The sequence below is a fragment of the Primulina tabacum genome, chromosome 6 (assembly GCF_025594145.1).
Source record: "Primulina tabacum isolate GXHZ01 chromosome 6, ASM2559414v2, whole genome shotgun sequence".
Taxonomy (NCBI): Eukaryota; Viridiplantae; Streptophyta; class Magnoliopsida; order Lamiales; family Gesneriaceae; genus Primulina; species Primulina tabacum.
In genome coordinates this window covers 36,644,439-36,670,261 of record NC_134555.1, presented here as the reverse complement: position 1 = coordinate 36,670,261, position 25,823 = coordinate 36,644,439, and the positions used below count along the sequence as shown (strand labels likewise).

Genomic DNA, 25,823 nt, shown 5'->3' with positions numbered 1-25,823 from the left:
TCACACGTTAATTTTATGTAAATATATTTTTTCGGATCTATCTTGAAAAAAAATAACATATATATATATAGGGATTTTCCGGTGTCAGCCACTCATCTTAGGAATTATTTTATATTATATTTGAAATGTCATTTCCAACTTTTAATGTTTTCAATACACATAAAAAATTTATTGGTTTGAAATTTATAAATGAATTGACTTCTGCGTTACGTAAAGTAACTCATTACTTTCCATGATTTTTTTTTGAAATGTCATTACTTTCCATGATGATGATGGTTACAAATTTAATTTTAAATGGAGTTGTCGATCAGTTTTTCACATGATTTGATTTAGCTATGAATTCAAACTGAAGGGAAACTTTAACTCTTTTTTTATATTTAAAAAAATGAAAGATTTTATAGTAAAGTTTGAAAAAATGAAGAGCGGTGCTTGCGAGTTGCGATTCAGTTATTCGCCAAACTTTTTACGTTTCACGTCTCATTAATAAAGCTTTCTTGTTTTCAATCTGTCCCCATGCGCTTTGATATTCCCATTCAATATCGTCACTCTATTACAAGAAAGCGTTAAAAAGTGGGACTTGATCAAGTATTTGTTTCGAAAACCATCAAAAGTTTTCGATTTTCTTGGGAAGAAATCTCGTCTGAATCCTTAAAGTTGGTAGCTTTACACCAAATAGCGAAAGAAAGGTTTTTCATGAGATGGGTTTGACTCGGTTTGTGTCAGCTTTAATTTAAACCAATCTTTGCTCAAGGATTTTGGGAGGGAGGATTTTGTTACTGGAGCTGGCAGGAAGATTATGGCTTTGTGCTCGATGTTCTGTTGTGTCAAGGGTTCAAACAGGTATGCGCTTTACCTATTTAAAATTCTTGGCAGTCTTTTTTATTCTGATTTTTTATTTTCATTCGCGGTGGTTTTGAGTGAGTTTGATTCAAGGAAGACCCCACAATTTAAGAGCTTGGATATGCTTGTATTTGTCTTTGTGTTGGCAGCATAATTATGGCAAGAGAGGATAAAGTTCTCGTTTCCTTCTGTTTTTTTGTTTTGTTCTGTTTTTCTTTTGTTTTTTGGGTACATTTAATTTAGTAAATAAATAAATAATTGGACCTTTAAAATTTGTGCTTTTTTTGTTTCTTTCTTGAATAAACTGTTGAGTTATTGTTGTTTTTCCAAACTTTGGTTATTTAAAGTGGTGATGTGAGCAGGAAAAGCCAAGGAATAAAGGAGTCATCATGGAGGATTTTTTCTTTGAAGGAGTTACAGTTGGCTACAAATAATTTTAACTACGATAACAAGCTTGGAGAAGGTGGATTTGGCAGTGTTTATTGGGGTCAGCTATGGGATGCTTCTCAAGTAAGATAGGAACTTCTACTCGTTAGATTTATGAACTTCCTACTTTTCTAGCAATAATTCAGCAATATTCCGTGAGGACTTCAATGGAATTGTTTTAATCTGTTAAACAATATTTTGTGTGTAAAAAATTTTATTACGTGTGATTGCTAATTGTTTGATTTCACTGAGAGTTTTTAACCAATAAAAGAGTAACTGTGCAATGTCAAGTGTCCAAGTAAAAGTAAACCCACGTGATTCTGGTTGCCTTTTTTTGGTCCTAGTTGTAGCTGTTAGAATCATTGCTTCTCATTTGGTATGATGAAACAAACTTTGAGAGTGTGTATCTTTTGCAAGTTTTTTGAAGCTCTAAGGTGCTCCAGTTCTCAGGCTTGTAGGATTACGAAAATTACTCAACTTAACCGTGTCCGAGTTATGGAAGCCTGCTGGTAAACAATGTAATAACTTTGTTTATCTGGAGCTTTCTTATTTCGAAATGGTGATATCAAATCTCTAGTAAACTGATTTTTTGGGGCTTTGTCTCTTGCCAGCCGAATCATGTGAAATTATTTCTCCTTCACAATTTAAGTGGCTTTTTGTCAATGGACAATGACATCTCCTTCTCGACCATGGTTGCATAATTTCCTATTGTTTTTTGAGTACGTGACACATTTTTTCTTCACTTGTGCTTTCTACAGATAGCTGTGAAAAGATTGAAGTCTTGGAATGACAAAGCCGAGAGTGAATTTTATGTTGAAATCGAGATATTCGGTCTAGTAAGGCACAAGAATTTGCTGAGTTTACGTGGTTATTGTTCAGAAGGGCAAGAACGTATCATTGTGTGCGATTACATGACCAATCTGAGCTTGGCCTCTCATCTTCACGGCCAACATTCTGCCGAATTTCTTCTTGACTGGAAAAGACGGATGGACATTGCTGTTGGTGTGGCCGAGGGCATTGCGTAAGTCATTCAATTCACTTGGTGAAAGCATGGATAATACTAATTTAAGTTACTTATTTGTCCTACATGTCTAGTTCTTGAAAATTTACTGGATTCAATAAGCATCAGGAATTTATCCAAGTTGTTTGAGATTGGTTATCTTATCGCGCACGCTTTTATTTCTGCTTTACGCGTTAACTTTAATCATTCACACAATAGTCCTAAGGAGCAGATTCAGGAATTTAGGAGATGGCACAAGATGTGGCAAAGTGACTCACTTGATTTCATGGGGCGAAACCTACAATTTTATAATAATTACACATACAAAATTTATGTTTTATCCATTTGACCCGTCACTGGATCTGCCCCTGGCAACTATAGTTCATTCTTTTGTGTCTTTCAATCACGATATAGCTCATATTTTATGTAACTTATTTATTCAATATGTGTCTAGTTTTTCCCCTTCAAACAAAAATTTCTTAATTGATCACTGCTAACAAACCATACATTTCCAGCCATCTACACCATTATGCCACTCCACATATAATCCACGGCAACATTAAAGCTAGTAATGTATTGCTAGACGACGATTTTAAAGCTAGAGTTTCCGAATTTGGATTTGCTAAATTAATGCCAGATGGTGCCATAAGTGCTAAGGGTGCTCTCGGATACCTTGCCCCTGAATATGTATCGACAGGGAAGGCATCAGCAGCCTGTGATGTTTATAGTTTCGGTGTTCTTCTACTCGAGCTCGCTACTGGCAAGAAGCCATTGGTGAAGCTTAGTTCAACAGATTCTCTTACGATCGTAGATTGGGTGTTGCCTCTGGCCCGCGAAAGAAAATTTAATGAACTTGTCGACCAAGATCTAGGTGGAAAATATGTGGAAGAGGAATGGAAACGAGTTTTGTTTGTTGGACTCTTTTGTGCTCATAATCGAATTGAGAAGAGGCCGACAATGCTTGACGTGGTGGAACTGTTGAAAGGAGAAAAAGAGAAGGTTGCAGCTCTTGAAAATGATGAAATGTTCCAAAGCATGTCTGATACGGAAGAGAGCTCGGAATTTGTTGTCTGAAAAGGTTGCCAAACAAGAGACCGGAAACGTTTGAAGGCCTGAGGTTTATACAGAGTGGACTATTGTGGGATTTAGGAATGGTGTTTATTTAGTTATTTTTTATTTGCACTTCGTTTGCTTATTTTTTGTCGATGAAAGTTGGAAGTCGTTTATTGAATATCGGGGAACCATGTTGGTTGAGTCAATAGTGTCGAAATTTTAGGGATGTATTGCAGATTGATTGAGCAAAGGATGCAAGATTAAAAACAGTACTATCTTTATATGCCTCCTGTGTTATAATATACATGATTTATGAGACCGAATTTTGAATCTGATATGATTAGTGTGAGTGAGAATTATCATATCATTTTTATAACCCATTAGAACATTTTCACCAGGTGAAAAATTTTTGGGGATTGTCCATTTCTTGTCCATGGCCACCAAAGCTCACAATCTGCTGGTGTTACTGCCTGTAATACTTACAGCTCTGTCGCTCATCTTGTGTACGGTCCATTTTTAGCAGTTGGTTCTCCATAGCTCGAGTCCTCGGTTGACCCGAACCCAACCCAACACAACCCGATCATTTTTTTTCGGGTCAGCTATCGGGTCCAATCCGATCTGACCCGAACTCGAAAACCCCAAACCCAAACCTGATTTTTTTCGGGTTGAACCATGTCGGGTTGGTGGATCGTGTCTGATTTTGACACCCTAGTCAAACTTGTATTGAAGAATAGTAATGATTTAGTGTTTTTGCTAGTCATAGCTTTTTGATAATACCGATTGGCCTATAGATTTCTTGTTGCACGAAATTAAAGGTACTAGTTTTCATTGTTAACTTCTCTTCAGATTTTAGATTTTGACTGTTTATTTTCTTGCCTGGATATATCCAATGTATTATTAAATATTTTTGGGCAAGTGAATTTAATTTCACCGATTATAAAGAAAAACAAAGTCAAAAAACATCTTCTATGCTGACTTGCCTCTCCCCGTAGAGAGATGTGTAACATTTGAATTGCACAACATGAGCAGTAATCTGCATTACTTCGATAGAATGTGGCTTCCATGCACAATGCAGCAAGAAATAATCTCAAAATATTGTTAGAGATTCTACAAGAATAACTTCGTTGTGCTTCGTACTTTTTATATTTTATGTATATCGTTAGCAAACGCCCAGTTCGGGGCACCCGTTAGCAAGTGGTAAATCCAAATTCTCGACCGTCCTGAACGTTCTCGGCTCCATCCGGTCAACATATAATGTCCCGTCTAGATGATCAAATTCGTGCTGAAAAATTCGAGCCTGCCAACCTGAAGCATTGACTTTGATTTGTTGCCCATCTCGATCATAGCCTGTAACTTCAACCTCTAAATGTCTATTCACAACTGCTCCGAAACCATCGACGCTGCAAATGAACATCACATCGAAGTTAAGGAGAACTAAAAATCTCAAAAATCAACGCATTAATGCGCGCAGCTCGCGCTCCATTCCCACTATTCCACGACTTAAGGGACTAGTATGTAAAAAATAAAACATGTACTCTGTGAAAGAGTACGATAAAACATCCAATATTCTGAGTAAATTATTCATCTTGCATACAATAGGCAACCAAAAAACAATTTTTATCTACCCATTCCATTCCCAGAATGGTCGATATTGAACCTCTTACATATAACCAACCACATAGGAGATGTTTCTTCCAGATTCTTCGATGTTTCCCATGCTTATTCTACAATCTTCTCAATGTTTAACAATTTTCAAGCACAACATTTTTCTGGTAGTTGTTTTCTTAGTTATCTACTGACGGTCCTACATCTTCAACACCATACTGTCATCTTAGGGCTATATGACTATTTGTCAATGAACACGTATGCATGTAGTTGAAAGGCATTTTAAAATTCAATACAAAAAGCGGGCTCATCATTGCCAAGCAAGAAGTGTTAACATATACACAATAATTACCAATCTCCCAAATGAACAATTTAAATAAATTACTTTTTCTCATTTGCAATTTTCAGAAATTGTAAGGTTTCTAGAAATTTTTCATTGTTTTTATGATGATTCTTACAAGCATAAAATGAAACATGGAATTAACTTGATTAAACAATCATTAAGACAACCTGTTTTCAAATATCATCAATTGAAAGACAGCAGGAGAGACAATAATGATAACAAACGAAAATTAAAAGGAAAACAAATTGCATTTTGGCTTTACCTCAAACACCCTTCAAAAAATAAGGCTGTTTTGTTACTCTTCTTTTCAAGTTTTGGGTTTATCACAACCTGCGCGAAATGGACATTATTTCCCTCCATTTAAGTTTCAAGACTTCTACAAAAGAATCAACTTCACATCGGCATATACCAGAAGATCAAAAGGACTCCGGTCTTGCTTTTTTGTCTCTTCCTTAGGAGCATACCCAATGTATTCCTTTGTGTCTTCCAAAACAATTATCTGTTAACAATAAAGAATAAGAAAACCACACCATAAACATTCTCAATTCATCAAACAAGACCCACATGTTAAAAAAATTACCAACAGGTAAAACTAAATTTCTACAGGACAGCCAACTTCATTGGAAACTATTTCGACGCTGGTTGGCCTCAATATGCAGATAACTATATCATCAAAATATAGTCAGATTAGTGACCAGAAGAGAGCAGTTGACTATGTTTTTTTAATCTAATGGTAATAATTTTTTATTCACGAGAAATAATTTTGGTATTTTTCATCTGATAGTGCCTAGATGAATTGTGTTTACATATAAGATGGTATCACCATGAAACAAATTATTATAGCCTGTGATCTATAAAAGGTTCAAGGTCGACGAGCAAATCAAGAATGAGAAATCAATTAAACCTCACTGGAGATTAGATATTCATAGGCTTGTTGCAATTTATAGGCATCATTGTAAAGATATCGGCACATATAGAGATAGGTGCAAATTAGAAAATGAATTCACTGGACGATCCTTCCTTGAGATTCTCTAAATGATTCCAAGTAGGAAATTTCAAAAAACCATGTGAATTAATCCTCATGACCAGAGGTAACTGTGATCTTATTCGATCATGTTGTGTTTTAATTTGATTACCAACCCACTGCCGGTGACTATGATTCCATTTCAGATACAGTGGTGATCCAGGCAGAAACTGGTGCTTTATTAAACATAGATGTTTCAGTAATGCATTGTTGATAACCTGGATCAAATGCATACTTATCAAGTCACAATCAGGGTCTTGCATTGAATTGTGATCCTACTTCTAGGATTTCTAGAATATAGGGTGTGGGACGCTATTGAGGCTAGTTAAATTCAATTAGTTTGCTTTCACATTTCGGAGATGTAATATGATTAAGTATCCATTGTTGCATACGACTGTGACTTGAAATGCATAAGAAAATGAAAGGGACGTCTCTAATTAATGAAGGTTTCATTCTTGGAAAATTTCTAATTCAGTAAAGTTTATAATATGCACACAGGCAACGTTGCTTTTGAAACAGAAGAAACTATATGCCAAGTAAAAAAATTTGAAAATTTGAATCTCCAAACTTATAAATTTTTTATAGAGGTCAAATCAAGGATGAACACCTTACCTTAACTCTCTCGAAGTTATCCAGTAGCAATTGGTGGGATTTTTCTTATTAACTAACATTACTAAAAAAAAGCAAAAGTTAATTTGAAAAAGATTTAGCTTTCCTTTGATTCTTATATTGGTAGCAAGAAACCCAGAAAGTACAATGTGGAATTCATGGGTCTTCCACACTTATTCAGGATTTCGAAGATTCATTACAAGACAAGTCAACAGCCAGCATGAGTGCTAACAATTCCATTTGAAGATAATCTCAACGAAAAATACAAACCCTCAACGGGATGCCAATCTGAGGAGCAGCAAGCCCAACTCCAAGCGCTTTTCTCATGACCATCACCATATCATCCACAATCTTCTGAATCCGCTCCGACTTGATTTCTTCGGTTCGGACCTCCTGTGCAGGTTCGTGAAGAACCGGATCTCCAGCTTTCACGATATCCGGCGGGACATTCTTTTTATCACCTAAACCGAGAAACCAACCGGTTTGGACTGCCGTCCCCAAGCGGGAGCTGTGACTTCTCCTCGGTACCATGAACTCGGGTCTGGTAAGGGGTGGTTCGCACCAAATTTCGAGTCGAGATCAAAACAGGGCGGTATTGAGAAAAATAATCATGCGAAAACGCGACGTATTGAGAAAAATATTGTTATTACAAATTTCAATAAAGATATTGTTATGGAATTTTAACGCGACGTATTGAGAAAAATAATCATGTGAAAACCGGTATTGATCATAATAAAACTCAAATCCCGACATTATCAAAACAATTGGGTATTGATTCTCAAATTTTAAAATTTTCCTAAGCTAAATTTAGGGAAGAAACAACTAAATTTTGAGTGATTAAAAAACTTTATTTTGGTTTTAATGACATTATCTTTTGAAAATTTTATTTTTACAAGTGCAGAATCCTTCTATTAGACGTAGCCCAAGAAATACACTTAAACACACTTAAAAACTTAGTCGTTGAGCAAAAATATATTAATTAAAGAATTTGTAATTTAAATAATAAAGTTTCTTTTTGTTTGGAGTGAACATTGCCAAAAAATTTCATATGAGTATTACATGTCATTTGATTAATAATTCTTGAAATATTCAAAAAGATTGCATTCATATAGATGTTTTAATTAACCGCATATGATACAAAATATTCCTCAACTTATATTTGTTACTTTAGAAAATGTAATCCAACTTCTCAAGTTTTTTCAATTTCTTTTGATAATACTAGTGCAAATAATTTTAGTTAGGTAGCTTATTCAAATATGTAAACTCATCACTAAAAGTTTTTAATGATTCTAGTGACCCATTATCGTTATTTATTATTGAAACGTCCAATACTCGTTTTTCTTAAAAAGTACTAGATATTTTTTTCCTTCAACTTCATCCGAACCGAAACACTAAGCATTTAAAATATGAATATTTTGCATCATTTAAAAATAAACCAAGCAACTATTATTTAAAAATTCAAAAGAAAGTAATTCAAAGTATAAAGTCGTAAAATGTCAACCAACCTAAAATAACATTATTTCAAAAATAAATTTAACTCTAACATCATTTCAAAAACCTCTCAAAAACATCATAAATCATAAAAATCTTTAAGTAATCATAAATCATAAATTTATTTTATTTGTTGAAAACTAGCGACGATCATCGGGTTGTGTGCACCTTTAGTCCATCAAGATCAACCATCAAGACCTCTATTAACATCAATCTCATGCTCACATGCATTGATCACACCTAGTGAGTCTATTGACTCATCAAACCTTAACCATGATAGCAAGTAATACATATACATTCACAAGCAGCATGAAAATACTTTTAATAAAATAGTTTTTCATGAACATAAACTTTAATGTTTTTCTTTCAACATATCATATCATATTTCATTTCTTCATCTACGTATATGTTTTCCTTTTCATTGAATTCAGATCCTCAATTGTTATTTTCGTATTACCTGTAGGTCGATGGATCCATCTACGTATTACCACGGTACCGTGCAGCCGGAACATCAGCGGCCCTCTCACCCGTCAACTGAGCATTGGCCTTACATATCACCGTATCATCGTATTATTCGCGATCAATTCACCTTCTTCAACTTTTCATAATGCAACATTTCTTTTAACATTAACGTTTCATCATAAAATTCCATAAATATTTGAAATAAACACTTTAACATTCATTACAGCATTCATGACACTGTCATGACGTATAACATTTTTCAGGTATAAAATGATCGTTTTGCTCCTAAAACCCTAATTTTCTCAATTTATCCTTAGATCTTAAAATGACGACCCAGATTATTCAAAAATTAACATAGAACCTTAAAATATGCCCCTAAATATTTCTTAGACGTAAACTTAAGCTTCTCGACTAATTTCCTAATTCCTTTTTAAACTTAGACGTACATCCCGATTTTGACTCGTATTGACTCGAAACTTAATCTAACTTTACCAAACTTGAACCATAGCTTAATAACACCTAAATATACAATATACAACCCAAATCAAGCCAATGAAGACCTTCGATCAAGCCTAGATCAGCTACTGAATTTTTGTCCCTATTTTTCGAAAACCCTAGTTTGATCAAGCCAACAATTCCTTTGACCTAGCCCCTGAGCGAGTGGACTAGACCCCGACCAACCCTCCTAGGACCTAGATCGAGCCTCTCAATACCATCTTAGACCAGCTTTTATGAGCCATGAATGAGGACGTACATGGTTCCTCCTGTATCTCACGGCCGCCGCTAGGGAGTGCCCTAGGACCCTAGCCGTGCGCCTTCCTTATCCAGCCATCATCAAGCCTAACTAGGGCCACAACTCAACCACCTAGGGACCCTCTGGATGTGGTACGAACGCTGCTAGCGATTGTACTCTTTAAGAGCCCTTGAGCCGTGTCCAAGTTGCCCCAAAACACCAAGCCATGCGACCCCTATGTTCATGAACCCTAACCAGCCTGCACCTTGTGACTTAAGGCCCTTGAACCTCCTGAAACTCAGCCCTTTTCATGCTCCTACCATGGCAGCCCTTTAGTGCACCATTAACAAGACTTTAAAAAACGAAAACACTAATTTTGTGTACGTATAGCCATAAAAACGAAAATACAAGGAGTGCATCAAATTTTTCATGCAAGGATAATTAAATACACATAATATGGTGTGAAAGATGTTTGAAGGAAGATTAAGATGTGCATTTGCGTATTTCACGCACGAAATTCAATCCTTGGTGGAGAGACGGGGGAAGAAGCTTGCTGAATTTTTCCTTCAAATTTCCGTGCACTTGCCTTCAAAAATTGTGTGTATGGCCGTGTGCTTGGGGAGGGGAGAGTCCTAGTATTTTTTTGTGTGATGTGTGAGTGAGTTTTAGGTGTATATGTTTAGGGTTTTAGGGCCCTGTTTAATTTATAATACATGGTATAAGCTTAGGCTCATTAACCTAGTATAATAGACCCATTAAACCCATTATTTAATATTTAAAATATTTTGTTTAGGAAATATTGTGAAAATATTAGCCAAGTTCTCAAAAGTCCCTATTTTCATTGAAAATTGAATTTCGGTTTAAAATACGACTCGACGTATAAAAACACATCAAAACACCTCATTTTCAAAAATCTCATTTAAAATACGCCGCACAATATAAACAATTAAAAATAATTATTTAATAAAAATATTTTCCCTTATATGGTCCACAGATCTGTTCCTCGACCGCGTCTCAAATAACCTTTCAAACATATTTTTATGCATTCATGTAGAAAGGTACATTTAAAACATGCACACCATATTAAATTTATGCAATTAAAACCATTTAATTAATCATTTTCTATTTTCCCTAGATTTTCATGTAGTTGGATGCTATCGTATTTTGGACCTTTCAATTATCCTACATTTCATTTAGTTTTAACACATTATTGCAACATTCCATGTATTTTAGTCAACATATTAAATCTAATGATGATTCTTTAGTTACATGTATATATATATCATGAAAGCAAAATGAGAAAATTATTTTTTAGAAATTTCTAAAATATTTCTATATGCTTTTGTTTTAAGTCCTAGACTTAAATTAGATGGTTTATAAGAAATTTAATATTATATTATGATTCTTTAGACCCTACTACGGAAACGGTTCCATTTTTATCATTGATTTTGTTTAATATTAGAACATATTTATATGATATTTGTAATGAATATTATGCAGAATATTGTAGACAAACTATTCTACATGAAGCATAATCCACTATCACTAATAATATTATTTATAAACTCACTAAATTAAAGTAGAACTTTTACAAAGGAAGTGGACGAAATGTCCACGAGAATCCTCAAGTTCGAGTCAGAAATTTGATAATTATTTACCATTACTTTTGTTTTAGATGTAGATAAGGAAACTTTCGACATATTGCGATGGTGGTGGAAAAAAACATAAATATACCAATATTGTCTATAATGCCAAAAGAAATTCTAATTTATTTATAATTTCAACTGTTGCGGTGAAGCGAGCTTTTAATATCAGAGGAAATACATTAGATGAGAGACGTTTTAGTTTAACGTCGAAAAATTTGGAAGCCCGATATTTGCCTAATAATTGGTCCAGCCGCTAGCCGAAAATGAGGGAATATCTGAAACAACGACAAAAAGAAACGTGAGTAGTGAAAATTACGATGATGGGAGTTCGAGATTTATGATGATAAATTATTGATAATACTATATTTTAGGAGTCCAATTATGGTTTGATTAATTGAAGACTTTTGGAGAGATATATATTTTTTATTGAAATATATGTTTTTTTATTTTAAAAATATTTGATAGAGTTTTATAAGTACATGCAAGCTTTCTTTTATTAATTTATATTTTTTATTCTTTAAATTTTTATTAACAAATAATAAGTGTTCTTTTTTAAAAAATTAAGGAGTGAATCGGCCTCAAACCCAACGGTTAATTGGGTCCAGACCTGAACTGCTATGTTCACAATTCGGACCGTAACCAGCCACGAGCAGGCCGGTTAAGGGTCGGGGTTTTCCCGATCCGAACACAATAATCCGATCCGAACCCAAACTGAACCCAGCCCATGACCAGGTCTAGCGCGAAGTTTGCTGTAAAGAAAGCTCTTTGGATGCAATAAAATCCTCGTCACATTTTTAAATCTTTACAATAAAAAAAATATCAACAATAAAGACTTATTAGAGCATAAATAATTATCAGACTATGTAATATTTTCTTTGTATGTCTGATTCGTTGTTGTAGATATTTATAATGATATGACTTTAGAGTATAAAATATGAATTTCGTTGAGTTTCTACTTAACGCATGTCAATTATTATATATGAATCCAGCTTCACCCCTCGTAACAGTATGAATCCATACTAACTAGCTTTATGAATTCACACTCACCATAAGGTGTGTTTTTACAAAAAAAAATTAAAAATTAAAAATAAAAAAATTAGTAAAAGACATATCCATATGTCGTTATCTTACTGGTGAATCAAATAAATATATAAAAGGTGTTTGATTTAGCAAAACCCTCGATGAGACACATGTAAATCTAACATTGCGTTTATTTGTGTTGATGCGACACGAATTATCGATGTTGGTTATTAAAATGTTGAATATGATTTGTAATAGCAGCATTGAATAAGTAACAGTAGGATTGGTTTAATAGATTAAATTCGAGATAAGATGATAAAATAAAATCGTGTCTTTTTCAATATTAATGTGATGCCCTGAGCTCCGACTCGACTCGAATCCGACTTATGTCGACCTGATTGTAGCCCATTAACCAAAGTTGGCTAATGTTGAATATAATTAGAATCAAAGTAGAGGCTGCAGGATAAACTACTCGAAGTCCAACTCATTATTCCATGTTCAAGAACAGACATAACACAAAGAACAAGAACAGTCGAGCCCATCAGGACTGAGAAGCCGAATTGAAAGTGTACCTTCCCAAACTCAAACTAAGTATGACGATGAATAAAGTTCTATTTGTGTAAAACTTTGAACAAATCTCATGTGATAAAGAAAGAATCTCGAGAATATGATCGAATTTATAAATTATCAAATATAAGGCGATATTAGTACAAATATAATATTTTTGAGAACTTACCCTACCAAAGTCCTTTCCCTATGGAAAACTTGTGCTGCTAGAATCTTGTCATACAAGATATATACTCTCAACTTTATAAATACCAAACACTCATCATTGTTAGATTCACCCACATATTGATATCACTAACACTATTACAATCGCACACTTCAATTTTCTCTACGGACTGACTTAAACATTGGAGGAATTACGTCAGGAGCATTTTTGGCGCCCCCTAACATTTGTTCATTTGTGTAGGATTCATCTCAGTCGTATTCAGCTCAGCTTCTCCCTATCATGACATTTCTGCTCGGATCACTTGGCCTAGGCCAACCATCAAAGATAATTTTTTCTCACCAGACCGGACCTTAGGTACATGAAATTTTTGATATTATCATAATGAATATAAATAAAAGAAAGATATGAAGGATACTATAATAATTTTTCATATAATTTGATTAATGAAAGATAATAATTAAAAATTTGGTCGATGTGCGGTAAATAATCAATGCACAAAATAAATCAAACTAGTGTCTGGAATTGGTTACTAGTTCAATCCCACTTTTATCACGCCAAGTAAACATAAAGCCCGTTCACGAATTTTTTTAAAAAAATTTAATTTTAAAAATAAGATAGATGGTGGAGTTTGGCAAAATTAAGGAAAAACATCACCATCAATGATGGACACTGCAATATATTTGGTAGCGTCCGCTACTAATAACAGCGGATGCTACAAAATTGTAGCTGCCAAAGGCAGCTGAGATTGCATGCAAAAAATGAGAGTTGAAACTCAACTTAAATAATTTGAAAAATAGATAATTTAAATGTTGAATTAGTCTGCCAATTTTTTTAAAAAATTCTTTATTTATAAAATATTAATTAATTTATCTTTAAAAAACTTGTGCTTATTTTTGTTTTATAAAAATATTCATATAAATATGTGTTGATTTAGTTTTTGGAAACAAATGTATATATGTATCTATCCACTTATTTTTTATTTTATTATTACTAGGAATATAATTAATAAATAATAATAGTTCGAAAAGAAAATTCTTGAATTTTTGTTCGCAAATTGTTTGAATTTGTTTTCTTTTTATTTTTTTAAACAAAATATATTATTTATTTAAATATACGTTGACTTAGTTTTCATGCGTATCGATCCACTTATATGAATTTTTTAAAATTAATAAATTTGAGCTCCAACTTCCATCTTTTTGTAAATGGATTAATTTGAAAATAACTAAATTTAAAATGTTGAACTGATCAACCATTAAGAAAAATATTTATATTAAAAATATTAAAAATTTATCTTTCGATCAACTTATTTTTATTTTTAAAAATTATTGAATTTGAGCTCCAACTTTTATTTTTTTGTAAATGGACTAATTTAAAAGATAAATAACTTTAAAATGGTTAATCGATTAACGATTTGAAAAATATTAAAAAATTATATTTCGAAAAATTTGCACTTATTAAAAAACTTGTGTCTATGAAAAAAATAATTTATCTTTAAAATTAATCCATATCCAAAAAATAGAAGTTGAAGCTCAAATTCATTAATTTAAAAATAAAAAGTAAGTTCATCGTCAAACATACACATCTTTTTTTTATTTTTTTAAGACTGAATAATATAAATTTAAATAAATAAGAAATTTGTTTAAAAAATATAAAAATACAAATTCAAAAATTTTACGTAAGAAAATTCAATTTTCATAATTTAATTATTATTATTAATAATCATATTAATAATAAAATAAAAAATAAGTAAATGAAGACGAATATAATTTTTTTTCGAAACTAAACAAAACATATTTATATAAATAATTTTTAAAAGATAAATTAATTAATATTTATAAATAAAGAATTCTTTTTTAAAAAAAAAAGTAATTAATTAACAAACCATTTAAAATTAGGGCAACTTTGTAAAAAATACCTATACCATTTTTAACTTTCTATTTACTCCCCTTTCCTTCAAAACTTAGTTTTTACTCCCCATTCTTTTAAAATTCCCCATAATACCCCGGTCATTGTTTTGTGATACGTAATATTGTTTTACCTATCGAGTCTGTTCTTAAAGACATGTATCCCAAAGACATAAAAGTATGCAAGGTTTCCAGTCTATATATCATGATCAAATGACCGATTTTTTTAATATAAATGGACCATCATGCTTCCGTATAATAAATTGAACAATTTACCTCTTTGACCAGAGTGTCGTCGGGTTATATCCACTTAGTTTTACTGACTGCTTCTCACAGCCTAACCACGCAGCCGCAACAGATGTTTCCTGACACAGATTCCTTCAACAGCACTTAGCACAATCCTATTTCGTTTCCTACCTCAAGGTATATAGTAAAGCAGTTCAATTTGAAACTAATACATGAGAGGGGCAAAAGCCTTAGTTCTTTTATTGAAACATACAAAATATTATTACATAGTAACCTCATGTAGATGGGGAGAAACTTGTTTAGGTACTATACTAAAACACATATGAACTAAAAAATATTACAATGTTTTGAGAGAAAATGAAGATGTTGAATGATGCATTCATCTTCCTTCTGTCTTCTTAATTATAAAAGCCCCTTACGGATTTGTTTTTCGAACTTCAAACTCTTGCCATAAATTTTCGTTAATGCCTTCCAGCTGTAGTTAACATTATCTCTTGAGTGGGTCGAGTGGGTGGTTGAGTGGTCCCTCTACTTTTCTTGAGTTGTTTTTTCCTAGATTATTAATCTAGAAACAGCTTGTTCATCCAGTTTTATCTCATGGCATAAATAGTAGATATGATTTTGGATCATATTAGCTGAGATTTCATTACCTACTTCTTTCAGAAGTTTGTATAGATCTTTGAAGATCACCAGCTGCTTTCTTGTTGCCTTAATCCGTCTTTTGGAAATCTTGAGATATGTATAATACATTTTCTTGGGTTCCAAACTTTTGTTTTAATTTTTGTGTGATTTTCTTGTTCTCATTTACTCTATATTTATGGGTATAATTTTGAGTGCAAGCCTTTTAGTTAGTGGGCAAATTGTATGCCTACTAGCTTTTTTCGGAGAATCTTTTTCTTTTGTTATCCGGAAGGAAAAGTGATGGTAATCACACGTCCACTTATTTTTGTCAAGGAATCTTAAATTTTTGGTGTCCCCGAGGAAAACTCGGTTGTAGTCCTTCACCACTTGGTCATGTTTCTGCAAGATGCTTCCTGTCTGATCTAGGTTTGAAGCCCTTGCCAAATTCTAGCTCTTTTTGATTCGGGCATTCTGGGCAGATGTGTTGTGACCATCTTCCCAAATGAGCCATGGTGCAGAATTTTCGACGAGTTTCTTTATTTCCCGGCAGCTTGCTATTCTACAAAAGATTTCTTTTCTTTTCAAATAGATCTTATGCAAAACTCATTGTTTTTCCTGTCATAGTATTTAATAGGAAAGATCCGTTTACTGAATCATGATAAAATTTAAACGGAAACTTGACTTTGATACATTTCGATTAGATAGACCCATAAACCCCATGCTCTTCTGGTGGAAATGTCATCTTCAGTTACTGAAACAACAATGGATGTTTCTTTGGTCGGAGGATCTTTGATGAATTTTTGAACATTAACATCTAGCCTCCTTAACTTTATGAAATGAAAGGCTTCGTGAGAACTTTTTCCTGCTGGTTCTGGTGTTGTACTAAAGAAGTATAGCTCCAGAATGTCTCCTCTAGACAAATAATCATTATTTGTCCATGTCTCATGTACCGATTCCTGAATCAATTTAGGTAGTCCTGAAATTTCATGGAAGCTAGGTGATGTAGTATAAACCGAGGCAAGAGCCTCGAATTCATACAAGGCTTTAACTTCCTTTGGATATGAATTTGGTTTCATCCATACCCTAGGATATTTGTCTGAGACATCAACCCTGATTTAATTCCTACTCTTGTTTTCAATTTCTCCCACATTTGTTGATAGACCTGAAATGGAGAAATTGTAGCTTCATTAGTATCAACCTTAGGTTTTCCCCTATCTATATTAGGTCTAAGGTTGATCTTTCCTTCTTCGATCCCCGAGATTAAGGGTTGACTTGAAGACTCGAGATTTAAATCTGGAGTTTCAATTTTTGTTTCAGCCGACTCATCTGGAGATGATCCCGACTTAACACTTGTGCTAGGAGTATTTGAATCCCCTGCTCCAGGTATAGAGTCATGTACTCGAAAACTCTCCATTTGGAAAACCAGTGGCTTCTCAATGCCTTGGAGGATAGGCTTTTGCATTACAGACCATAACTGAGTATAGGCTTGTAAACATCTTGTAATTCGATCAGAGACAATTGTCTTATCGGCTTGTTGTAGCCTTCCCGCAACTTCTGCGTTTAAGGCCAGCTTGTTGAACTCGTTTTGAAGCATTTCAAGATATTCCCTCAAATGTCTCTGTATTTTTATAATGCTTCGATATCACCGTTGTCCACCTCTTGTTAAAAAATCTGCAAGAATATTTTCATGAGATTTTATAATCACGATATCAAAAATATAATTTTGACATAATACTTGTCATCTTAATAATCTGGCATTCTCAGGTTTAGATTCTATTATATTCCTTAATAAAGCTTTTACCCCGTGTATTATCAACTTTTAAAGTAAAATTTTTTTGCAAGTAAAAATAATGGTCAATTTTCAGTAATTTTTACTGCATAAAATTCTTTTTCGTTTATATGTCATCTTATGGTTTCTGCATCTGAGAAGAGTCCACTGCAATATCTGCATGGCTGTTCCCCTTCCGGTGTGAGCTTAGTTATTACTGCCACCCACAGATGATCAATGGTATCTGTATATAATACCATATCATCTTCATCCTGAGGAATAGTCATTTTCGGAAGATTTTTACAAATCTCTTTGAGTTGGCTAAGTTTCTCTGTGTGTTCTTTTGTCCATATAAATTTCGCATCTTATTTCAATAATGAACTAAACACATTCCTGTGTTTTGCTAGGTTTTTAATAAACATCCCAACAAAATTAACAACTCCTAGAAAACTTTGAAGTTGTTTCTTTTCACATTTTCTACTATATGATCTTGCAAAATTATTTCTGACCATCGATTTTTATTCCAAGGAATTCAATCTTTCTTGTAGCAATGACTGCTTTCTTTCAGTTAGAGCCAGTTCTTCTTTTTTGCAAACATTAGAAAAGATTTCTAAATGCTTGATATGTTCCTCTATATTTTTAAATGCGATTAAAACATCATCAACATAAACAAACATAAATTTGAAATACTCTTTAAAGAGATTATCCATTTTTCTTTGAAATATCTGGGGTGAATTAGCCAATCTCATTGACAATACTTCCCAAATATAATGTCTTTGTGATGTTGAGAAAGCTGTGAATTTCTTGCTTTCTTCCTGTATCCGAATATGATAAAATCCAGACTTACAATCAAATTTAGAGAATATCTTTGCATTGCGTATGCAACTAATTAGATATTCTCTACTAGGTATAAAATACCTATCAAACTTCAGAATCTTATTAATTTCTTGATAATTAATAACTAGTCTGAGTTTGTTCCTTTTTACATCACCATGATTTCTTACAAAAAATCCTGGACTACTGTATGGTGAAATTCCTGCTTTGATTAAACCAAGGTCCAAATGTTACTTGATTATAGTCTGCATATCCCTTTGATCAACTATGTTCATTGTAATAGGCTTGCATCGGATAAATTCATACTTTTTACCTTCCTTAATTTTAAGGCAAGCTTTGAGTTGATTTTTGTCCCACCATGCCAATGGATCTTCATTGTAATTTTATTTGATCCTTCTCTCGACATCTTTTAATGATACCTTGTATTCAAACTCTGCCTCATTCTTATGTAGAGTTATCTTGAGGCATTCTGTTTCTTCTGGGAGCATTATTTCTCCAAACCGTCTAGAATAATTCATTTGTGGGTTTAGAAGTTTTTCTTCATCACCACACTTGCTGCGAAATTGAATGGGCAATTTTCTGTAAAATGCCCCTCTTAATCGCTGAAATGTGATTTTGTGATCATAAGGTGTTGTGAATACTAATCTTCTAGTCTCATTTTCTTGTGTATAAGACTCAAACATTTGTAGAAAATTATTTCCTAGCAGAATGTCAGCTTATGTATCATGAAAATAAATCAGTGGTGTTTTTATCTTCTACCAAGGCATTTGTCCAGCACCGCCGATTACGATTTCGGTCATCCTAATCCCATTACATAAGATTAAGATTCTTCTAGAGAAATCTTTTCCAGCAATCTTTGGTAATTCTTATTCCAAATTATTTGGAAAAACTCCTCTTTTTGTTGTACAGATTCTAGCACATGAATCAATATAAGCAACAAAATATTCTGTCTTATATTGTTCGTATAACATTCCTACTGGAATCTATATCAAGAATGGGCTTGTGGTCATTGAATTTTTCACATTTTATCCTCAGCCATAAACTTTATTTCATATTCTAGTCGTTTCCAAGGTTTATGTTCCTCAATAAACTCTAGCCCAAGAACCAATCGATCTGATTCTTTTCTTGGAATTCATTTGATATGAACTTCCAATTTTCCGATACTGATCGTTCTTTGGTAAGTTCCTATCATAGGTTGTTCTAAATAATATATGGTATTACAAGGAAACTAATTTCTTTATTTTGTAATATCAAATACAATTTCTACTTTCTTCCATCATTCTGAACATCTAAGTTTTCCTATCATTGAAAAGCTTTTTAGTTCCTGTTGGGTTTCTTGAACAGGTGTTTTTCCCCACCTGTAGCTAGTAATTATATCTGCTTGAAAAGATAGTCTTCTTGATTCCAATCTAAGACTTTGATTCCTTTGTAGAATTGGTTTGTCTTGTATTTGGATATATGTCTCATGTACTAAGGAAAACTCAACTCTTTCTGGATAAATTGCTTGAGCAACTTTTCCAAATATCTCAGGTATTTCAATAAACTTTTTTCTAATAAACAATCCTGAATGATGTGTATTATATAGATCATATGAAATTCGATAGATAATAGAATACGGTCTATTACCTTCTTTCATCAGCCTTTTTTCTTTGAAGTTTTGATGCAATGTCAAAGCTCGACTGAAATCACGATCTGCCAGATTGTAGAAAATTCTGGGATAGATTACTCCTATAATTTTTCCTGCACAGAGATTTTCTGAGATTGTTCCTTGTATCGAATCTTGAAGATTACCCATTCTTTTATCGTATATGACGTTATTAATAGGTAAATCTATTCTTTTTTTAAAAGTAGCTTTTATCATGATCTGGATTGCTCCAATACAGATCCATGACATGGTTCGTGCTATTTCTATCTTTATTTTTTTGTAATTCCTTAATTTCTTCGGAAGGAATTAACTGGATCTTCTTCTATTTCATGTAAGTTCTATTCGGATTGCCATTTCTCTTCTGGAAACTTTATAGATTAGATGATGCTTTCTATTTCTTAGGCCAAGACTTCATAAGAATTTTTCTACCTGTCCTGCAGAGAATCCCTGATATATCTAAAGACTAAGGTTTTCTCTCATGATCATTTGGACCTTATTATGAGATATTGTTGTCTGGCTAAAAAAACCAGACAAATCCTCATGTGTTTCATGTCGAACACCTCGTCTTCAGTCAGATTCTGATTCTGATCCATCAGATCCTTCCTGACTTAAGACTTCTTCTTCTTCTTCTTCTTCTTCTTCTTCTTCTTCTTCATATATATACTTTAATCTGAAGCAATATCCTCAAATTGGTATACCTGAATAAGATCCTTATAATAAATTGCTTCTTCAATATTTGAGGTTGGATCGAAGCATTTAATTCCTCTTTTTTTCATTTTATGGACAGTTGTTTGAGATATGACCTCTTGCTCCACATGTCCAGCAATTGCAATCCTTAAAACTTTCATTAACTCTACTATGAGATCTTCTGGTTTTATTTGTAATTGTTCTTCCTCTGCTTCGAGAGGTACTCGATACTTGAGATGATATCGTACTTCTTAATGGTCCACTTCTTTGCCCAGATTTATAAGATCTGGCCTTTTGTCTGGATCAAACTGTGTTTGGTTTTCAAAAACTTCTTCCACTTCTAGCATAAGGATGATTTCTAAAACTTCTCATCTTTTGCCTTTGGGTTTACTTCTAATAATTTTTGGAAGATCATTTTCCTTACAACACAAAGGAGTACGTTTGTTAATACTCCTTAATCGTTTGTAATTATTTTGTAATGCTGGCAGATGACACCATTTTGCCAATTTTCCTATGAGGAGAGAGGCTCTTCTTGCCAATGTATCTGGATTGCCATGGACATATTCTCTTATGAGCATTTATCTCCAGGGACTTGGCATTTTGACGAAGAAAAGCTGCATTGCTATATTTTCTTCAACCCTTAAATTCCATATATATTTAGTGAATAACATAATATATCTATCCACTAAACATATATCATGTAATTCAAAACTATACATAGTTTGAGTATATTTCTTTTTTTCTCTGTATCTTGACTGTTAAAATAGTCTACCCCTATAAATTGTGCTTTAAAAAGGGTAGTCATTCTTCCGGCTATCTCGCTAAGATATTCTCCGACTAGGACTGATTCTTTGGTTTCTAACGAAGTCATATCCCAAGAAATTTTAACCGATCACATAAGAATCATTTCTAAACGTTTAATGAATCACACTCTGTTGAAATTAAGTGTTCCTGCTGTGATTCTCATAGCTATTGTCCAGTCATCTACGAGATCTTCTATGTTTTTAAAATCTAGTACATCAAGGTTAAGCATAATCCCATAAGGATGTATATGTTCTAAAACAGATTTCGATAAGGTGTTTGGTTAAAAAGAATTTGACTCTTCCTTGACCTCGTCCCTGCTGGGTGTGATTCTCCACAATATGAAAATCAGGTTGGGATTCTCTCATATTTATATTCTGAGATCCTACACTTTTTCTTGGTGGTTCCTGAGAAGATGATCAAGTTATGGTAGGTTGTTCGCCCTCAGTTGTGTTCATCTTTAGATCTACAACATTGAGATTTGCAAAAGATTCTGCAAGGTCTTGAAGATCCTCTAGACCAATCATTTCTAAGGTCGTCATCAGATTAATTTCTTTTATGAAACTGTTTTGATTATATTGATAATTTTTTCTTCTTCAGCTAAAGGTTTGGCATTCCCTCTTTGATGTAATAATGGTTCAGTACCAAATGATGGTGGTAACCTTCCTTCTGAAGTCCTCTTACTAGAACTTGATTGTTGTTCTAGGTTTTGAAGTCTTATTCGAATATCATTTAATATTCCAAGAATTTCTTCCTGGTTTCAAGAATGTTCTCCACATTTTGCGGTACATAATATAGCATATTGCCATAATTCTATATTGTCTTCTGAATTTCTCTAAGATCTCTAGAGAGTTTAGAGGAATTATGTACTATTTATACGAACTTATTATTTTGAATCATGAGTTTACCTTATGACTTTGATAAGTTTCTCTTTGTTCTTTATATCTAACCTTGGCTAGATCTTCCTGTTACAAATATTCCAAAATTTTGGAATTACTTCTGCAAAGAACTAATCTCGGACCTGGGTTCAGATTCATGTAATTTGAGAAAATTCTCCTTAATCATTTAATTACTCAGTAATAATAAATTTATATGTTTGAAATAATTTTACATCGGCTCTGATACCATTTTTGCTCGGTACCCAACTCAGAGCTCCACGTTGAAGGAGATGAGCGAATATGTGATATTTCCGAGGATGACACGCAAAAAAGTACCTATCAGTTTGCTAACCTCAAACTTTGTAGCAGAGCCGAGGTCATCTCATACAAAGAGTCGCGTTTTGTGTCAAATCACACTATAGAAGCTCAGTGCTTTTTATAAGCTCTGATACCATTTTCAGTCCAGCAACTCCAATCATTTGAAATTTACACATATATGCACATATAAAGGTAATATTGTCTTTTTTTATTGTTTAAAGGGTTTAAACAAAGTTTTTTGATTATAGGAAGTTAGGATAAAATTGAAATGATATTTATTTACAAATTACCCTTAAAATATCTAATTTTCTAATTAAATTTTGTATATATAACTTTTCTATTTTATTAATAATATATTAATTCAAATTCGATAATAAAAGTAATAAATTTTTTTTTTTTAAAAGCAACGTCTGCTGCACATGGCAGCTGGAACGTTGCTACAAATTCAATTAATTAATTATTGATAGATAAACAGAAAAAGGAGCATTTTATTTAATAAATTAGGAGACAACATAGTACACACATTAATCAATCAAGGTTGTACGACAGGGACTTGGATCTGCTGCTGCTGAACATTCAATCTGGAGCAAGAGCGTACAATATCCTCAGCCAAAGGTACCATTGGAATATTATCACAGTTGCATATCTCCACCATGAATCCATCCGGGTCGTGGAAAAACAACTGATCAACGTATATCCCACCTTCCTCTACTCTCTGCCGCACCCAATCAAGCCCCATGTCCGCCAGCTTCTTCTCCACCACCCCCATGCTCTCGCACTGCCACAAATCCAAATATACAAAATTAAAGATCAAATTGAAATTATCCCCATCAATCAATAAAAAAATATATATTACTTCACACTTTAAATATAGATCGAATTAAACAATATCATATATATATATATACACTATTTTATTAAGTTTGATACACTTAGAATAATTAATTTTGATGTCATGATCTATTTTAATAATTATATATATTAATAAAATGTTAAAATTTTAATGTAAGTTATATGTAGTTCAGCGGATATAGTCAATGTCTTCTGAGGTTTAGGTTATAGGTCTATTTCTACCGAGATCATTTTTTTATTCTTTTATTTTTCAATTTATTTTTTTTATTTATATATCAAAATTACAGTGTAGTCCCTCCCTCACTATTTCTTATAATTATATTTTGATACTCATTTAAAAATAGATCAAATAAACTATAAAAAAATATTATTCAAGCACGCAACGCGTGCGTCGGTACACTAATTAATATATATATATATATATATATATATATATATATATATATATATATATATAAACCCGTGAGATAGTCGAGTTATAAATTCGTTTGTGACAGAGATTAATTAGTTTGGTTATGATTAAGACTAATATCCACCATTATTTTCCCTAATCATTATTTCAACGTGGCAATCATTTGTATTAAAATAATCAATAAAAATAACTAAAATCAAACTAGTTGATTAGTTGGACAAGTAAATATAATTAAGTAGTATGTGGGGTAGAAATGCTGAACGCATATGATAGATGATAAAAAAAAATAATTTGTGTATCGTTGCACAGGTTAATTTTATGGGACATATATTTAACCCATCTTTATCTCGTTAAAATGTATTATTTAATTGAGAATTATACAACAAATGTATTATTTAATTGAGAATTATACAATTAATTCTAAATTGAAAAAAGTAAAACCAACAAAATTAGTAGATGTTGCACACTCATATTTTGAAAAGCATATTAAGTTTATTTGATTAAGTTGAATTTTTTTAATTTTAAAATAAACATAATTTAAAAGGTATACGAATATCATCATCACATAAAAACTACCTGGAAGGAAATGTGATTATCCTTGGGATTAATGACAGTTTTCTTCGGCATATTCTCCGGATCTTCAGATTGTAGCAAATGAATCCCAATCCCATGTCCAAATAACCTGTAAGTACATTAATTAGTTCAAAATATTACCAAATTTAGCCGATGAACTTGTAATAGATCCGTGGAAAGATTAAATCTCGAGATTCAATTATAACAAACTTCGACTAAAAAAAAGGATTTTAACCGACAAAGAAATCTTGAAGATTTAAAAAACTAAAAAATACCAGGCCCCGTCAAAATTCAAAGAACCAGGCCTCCTAACAGGAACGAAGCCAAGAACATTGTGGTAGAAATCAGTGGATTCTTCCACTGATCTGCAAACAAGCGAGATGTGATTCAAAGACGAGAGTTGCAGCGGATTCCCATTATTGCCCTTCATTGTTTTTTTTTGTTTTTCAATATATGCGATTAACTTGGCCAGAGGGTAGGAGAAATGGTCGGGGTTTATATATAGGTGGGAGGTGAGGTGTTGGTGCGGGGTTCGGATGGGTGACACGTGGAGGGCTCGATTTGAAGATGATGATATATAGGTGATTCCTTGACACGTAGGTTCCACGTTGCTGACTCGGATATTATAGTACAGCCAAATGCAACGGGTTAGTTTATGCTTGCAGAATGTTTCTTATTTTATTATTATATTATTTATATCTCTCATGTTTTTATGAAAATTAATATATATATATATATATATAATTTAAATATTAACATTTAATCAGATTGAAAAAAACAATTGATTCGTCTCACAGATAAAAATTTGTGAGACCGTGTCACGAGAAAACTATTCCATATGTAATAATTCAACTACTACTATTGCTGATGGGCCCACAATATGTCATCTAATCTGTCTTCTACTATGTGTTGTTTATGTTGACAGGAACCGAATTGTTAAAATTAGATTAATTTATTTTTTCTGTATCAAACCCAATCAACATAGTTTCCGTAAATACAAAACTAGTTCAACCGACAAAAATAGAATTGGATAGGTCTTTGTGATATGATCTCGTAAGTTTTTATTCTCGAGATATGTTCATTCCATCTATAATTAACATGAAAATTATACTTTTCGTATAAAAAAGTGATTTTTTCATGAGTAGGTCTGAGTTGAAAATCCATCTTACAAAATTCACTCATAAAACAGTCTCACAAGAGTTTGTTTATAAAAATTGCGATCTTGTTCAATAATAGAGTTTTTATTAAAAAAAATCAAAAAATGGGAAAGAAACTTTTACAATAGACTTTGTTGTTGTT

At 32.8% G+C, this 25,823-nt stretch overlaps 3 protein-coding genes across 3 annotated transcripts; 1 reads left to right on the top strand and 2 right to left on the bottom strand.

Annotated features, from left to right (window-relative positions):
* Positions 1 to 401: 401 nt before the first annotated feature.
* On the top strand, positions 402 to 3,681 carry LOC142549307 (PTI1-like tyrosine-protein kinase At3g15890). The gene is made up of 4 exons (XM_075658176.1): positions 402 to 840; positions 1,203 to 1,350; positions 2,025 to 2,287; positions 2,782 to 3,681. Exons 1-4 carry the CDS (start codon positions 797 to 799, stop codon positions 3,338 to 3,340), a joined length of 1,014 nt encoding a protein of 337 aa, XP_075514291.1. The 5' UTR covers positions 402 to 796; the 3' UTR covers positions 3,341 to 3,681.
* A 650-nt stretch (positions 3,682 to 4,331) lies between these two features.
* Positions 4,332 to 7,497, bottom strand: LOC142549306 (peptide deformylase 1A, chloroplastic-like). Its single transcript, XM_075658175.1, has 4 exons — positions 7,171 to 7,497; positions 5,677 to 5,766; positions 5,530 to 5,597; positions 4,332 to 4,719 (listed from the first exon to the last, which is right to left on the bottom strand). The coding sequence occupies exons 1-4, from the start codon at positions 7,429 to 7,431 to the stop codon at positions 4,479 to 4,481; spliced, it is 660 nt and encodes a 219-aa protein (XP_075514290.1). The 5' UTR covers positions 7,432 to 7,497; the 3' UTR covers positions 4,332 to 4,478.
* Positions 7,498 to 23,155: 15,658 nt separating this feature from the next.
* On the bottom strand, positions 23,156 to 24,995 carry LOC142548165 (glyoxylase I 4-like). The gene is made up of 3 exons (XM_075656494.1): positions 24,800 to 24,995; positions 24,528 to 24,633; positions 23,156 to 23,465 (listed from the first exon to the last, which is right to left on the bottom strand). Exons 1-3 carry the CDS (start codon positions 24,952 to 24,954, stop codon positions 23,220 to 23,222), a joined length of 507 nt encoding a protein of 168 aa, XP_075512609.1. The 5' UTR covers positions 24,955 to 24,995; the 3' UTR covers positions 23,156 to 23,219.
* Positions 24,996 to 25,823: the final 828 nt, after the last annotated feature.

Excerpts from the sequence above, each read along its gene's own strand:
- LOC142549307 (XM_075658176.1), top strand. The coding sequence starts at position 797 with ATGGCTTTGTGCTCGATGTTCTGTTGTGTCAAGGGTTCAAACAG. Across the intron at positions 1,351-2,024 it reads AGCTATGGGATGCTTCTCAA|ATAGCTGTGAAAAGATTGAA; the intron begins GTAAGATAGGAA and ends TGCTTTCTACAG. Across the intron at positions 2,288-2,781 it reads GGTGTGGCCGAGGGCATTGC|CCATCTACACCATTATGCCA; the intron begins GTAAGTCATTCA and ends ATACATTTCCAG.
- LOC142549306 (XM_075658175.1), bottom strand. The coding sequence starts at position 7,431 with ATGGTACCGAGGAGAAGTCACAGCTCCCGCTTGGGGACGGCAGTCCAA. Across the intron at positions 5,767-7,170 it reads AGATTGGCATCCCGTTGAGG|ATAATTGTTTTGGAAGACAC; the intron begins GTTTGTATTTTT and ends TATTGTTAACAG. Across the intron at positions 4,720-5,529 it reads TTTTTTGAAGGGTGTTTGAG|CGTCGATGGTTTCGGAGCAG; the intron begins GTAAAGCCAAAA and ends GTTCATTTGCAG.
- LOC142548165 (XM_075656494.1), bottom strand. The coding sequence starts at position 24,954 with ATGAAGGGCAATAATGGGAATCCGCTGCAACTCTCGTCTTTGAATCAC. Across the intron at positions 24,634-24,799 it reads TTGAATTTTGACGGGGCCTG|GTTATTTGGACATGGGATTG; the intron begins GTATTTTTTAGT and ends ATGTACTTACAG. Across the intron at positions 23,466-24,527 it reads ATAATCACATTTCCTTCCAG|TGCGAGAGCATGGGGGTGGT; the intron begins GTAGTTTTTATG and ends GATTTGTGGCAG.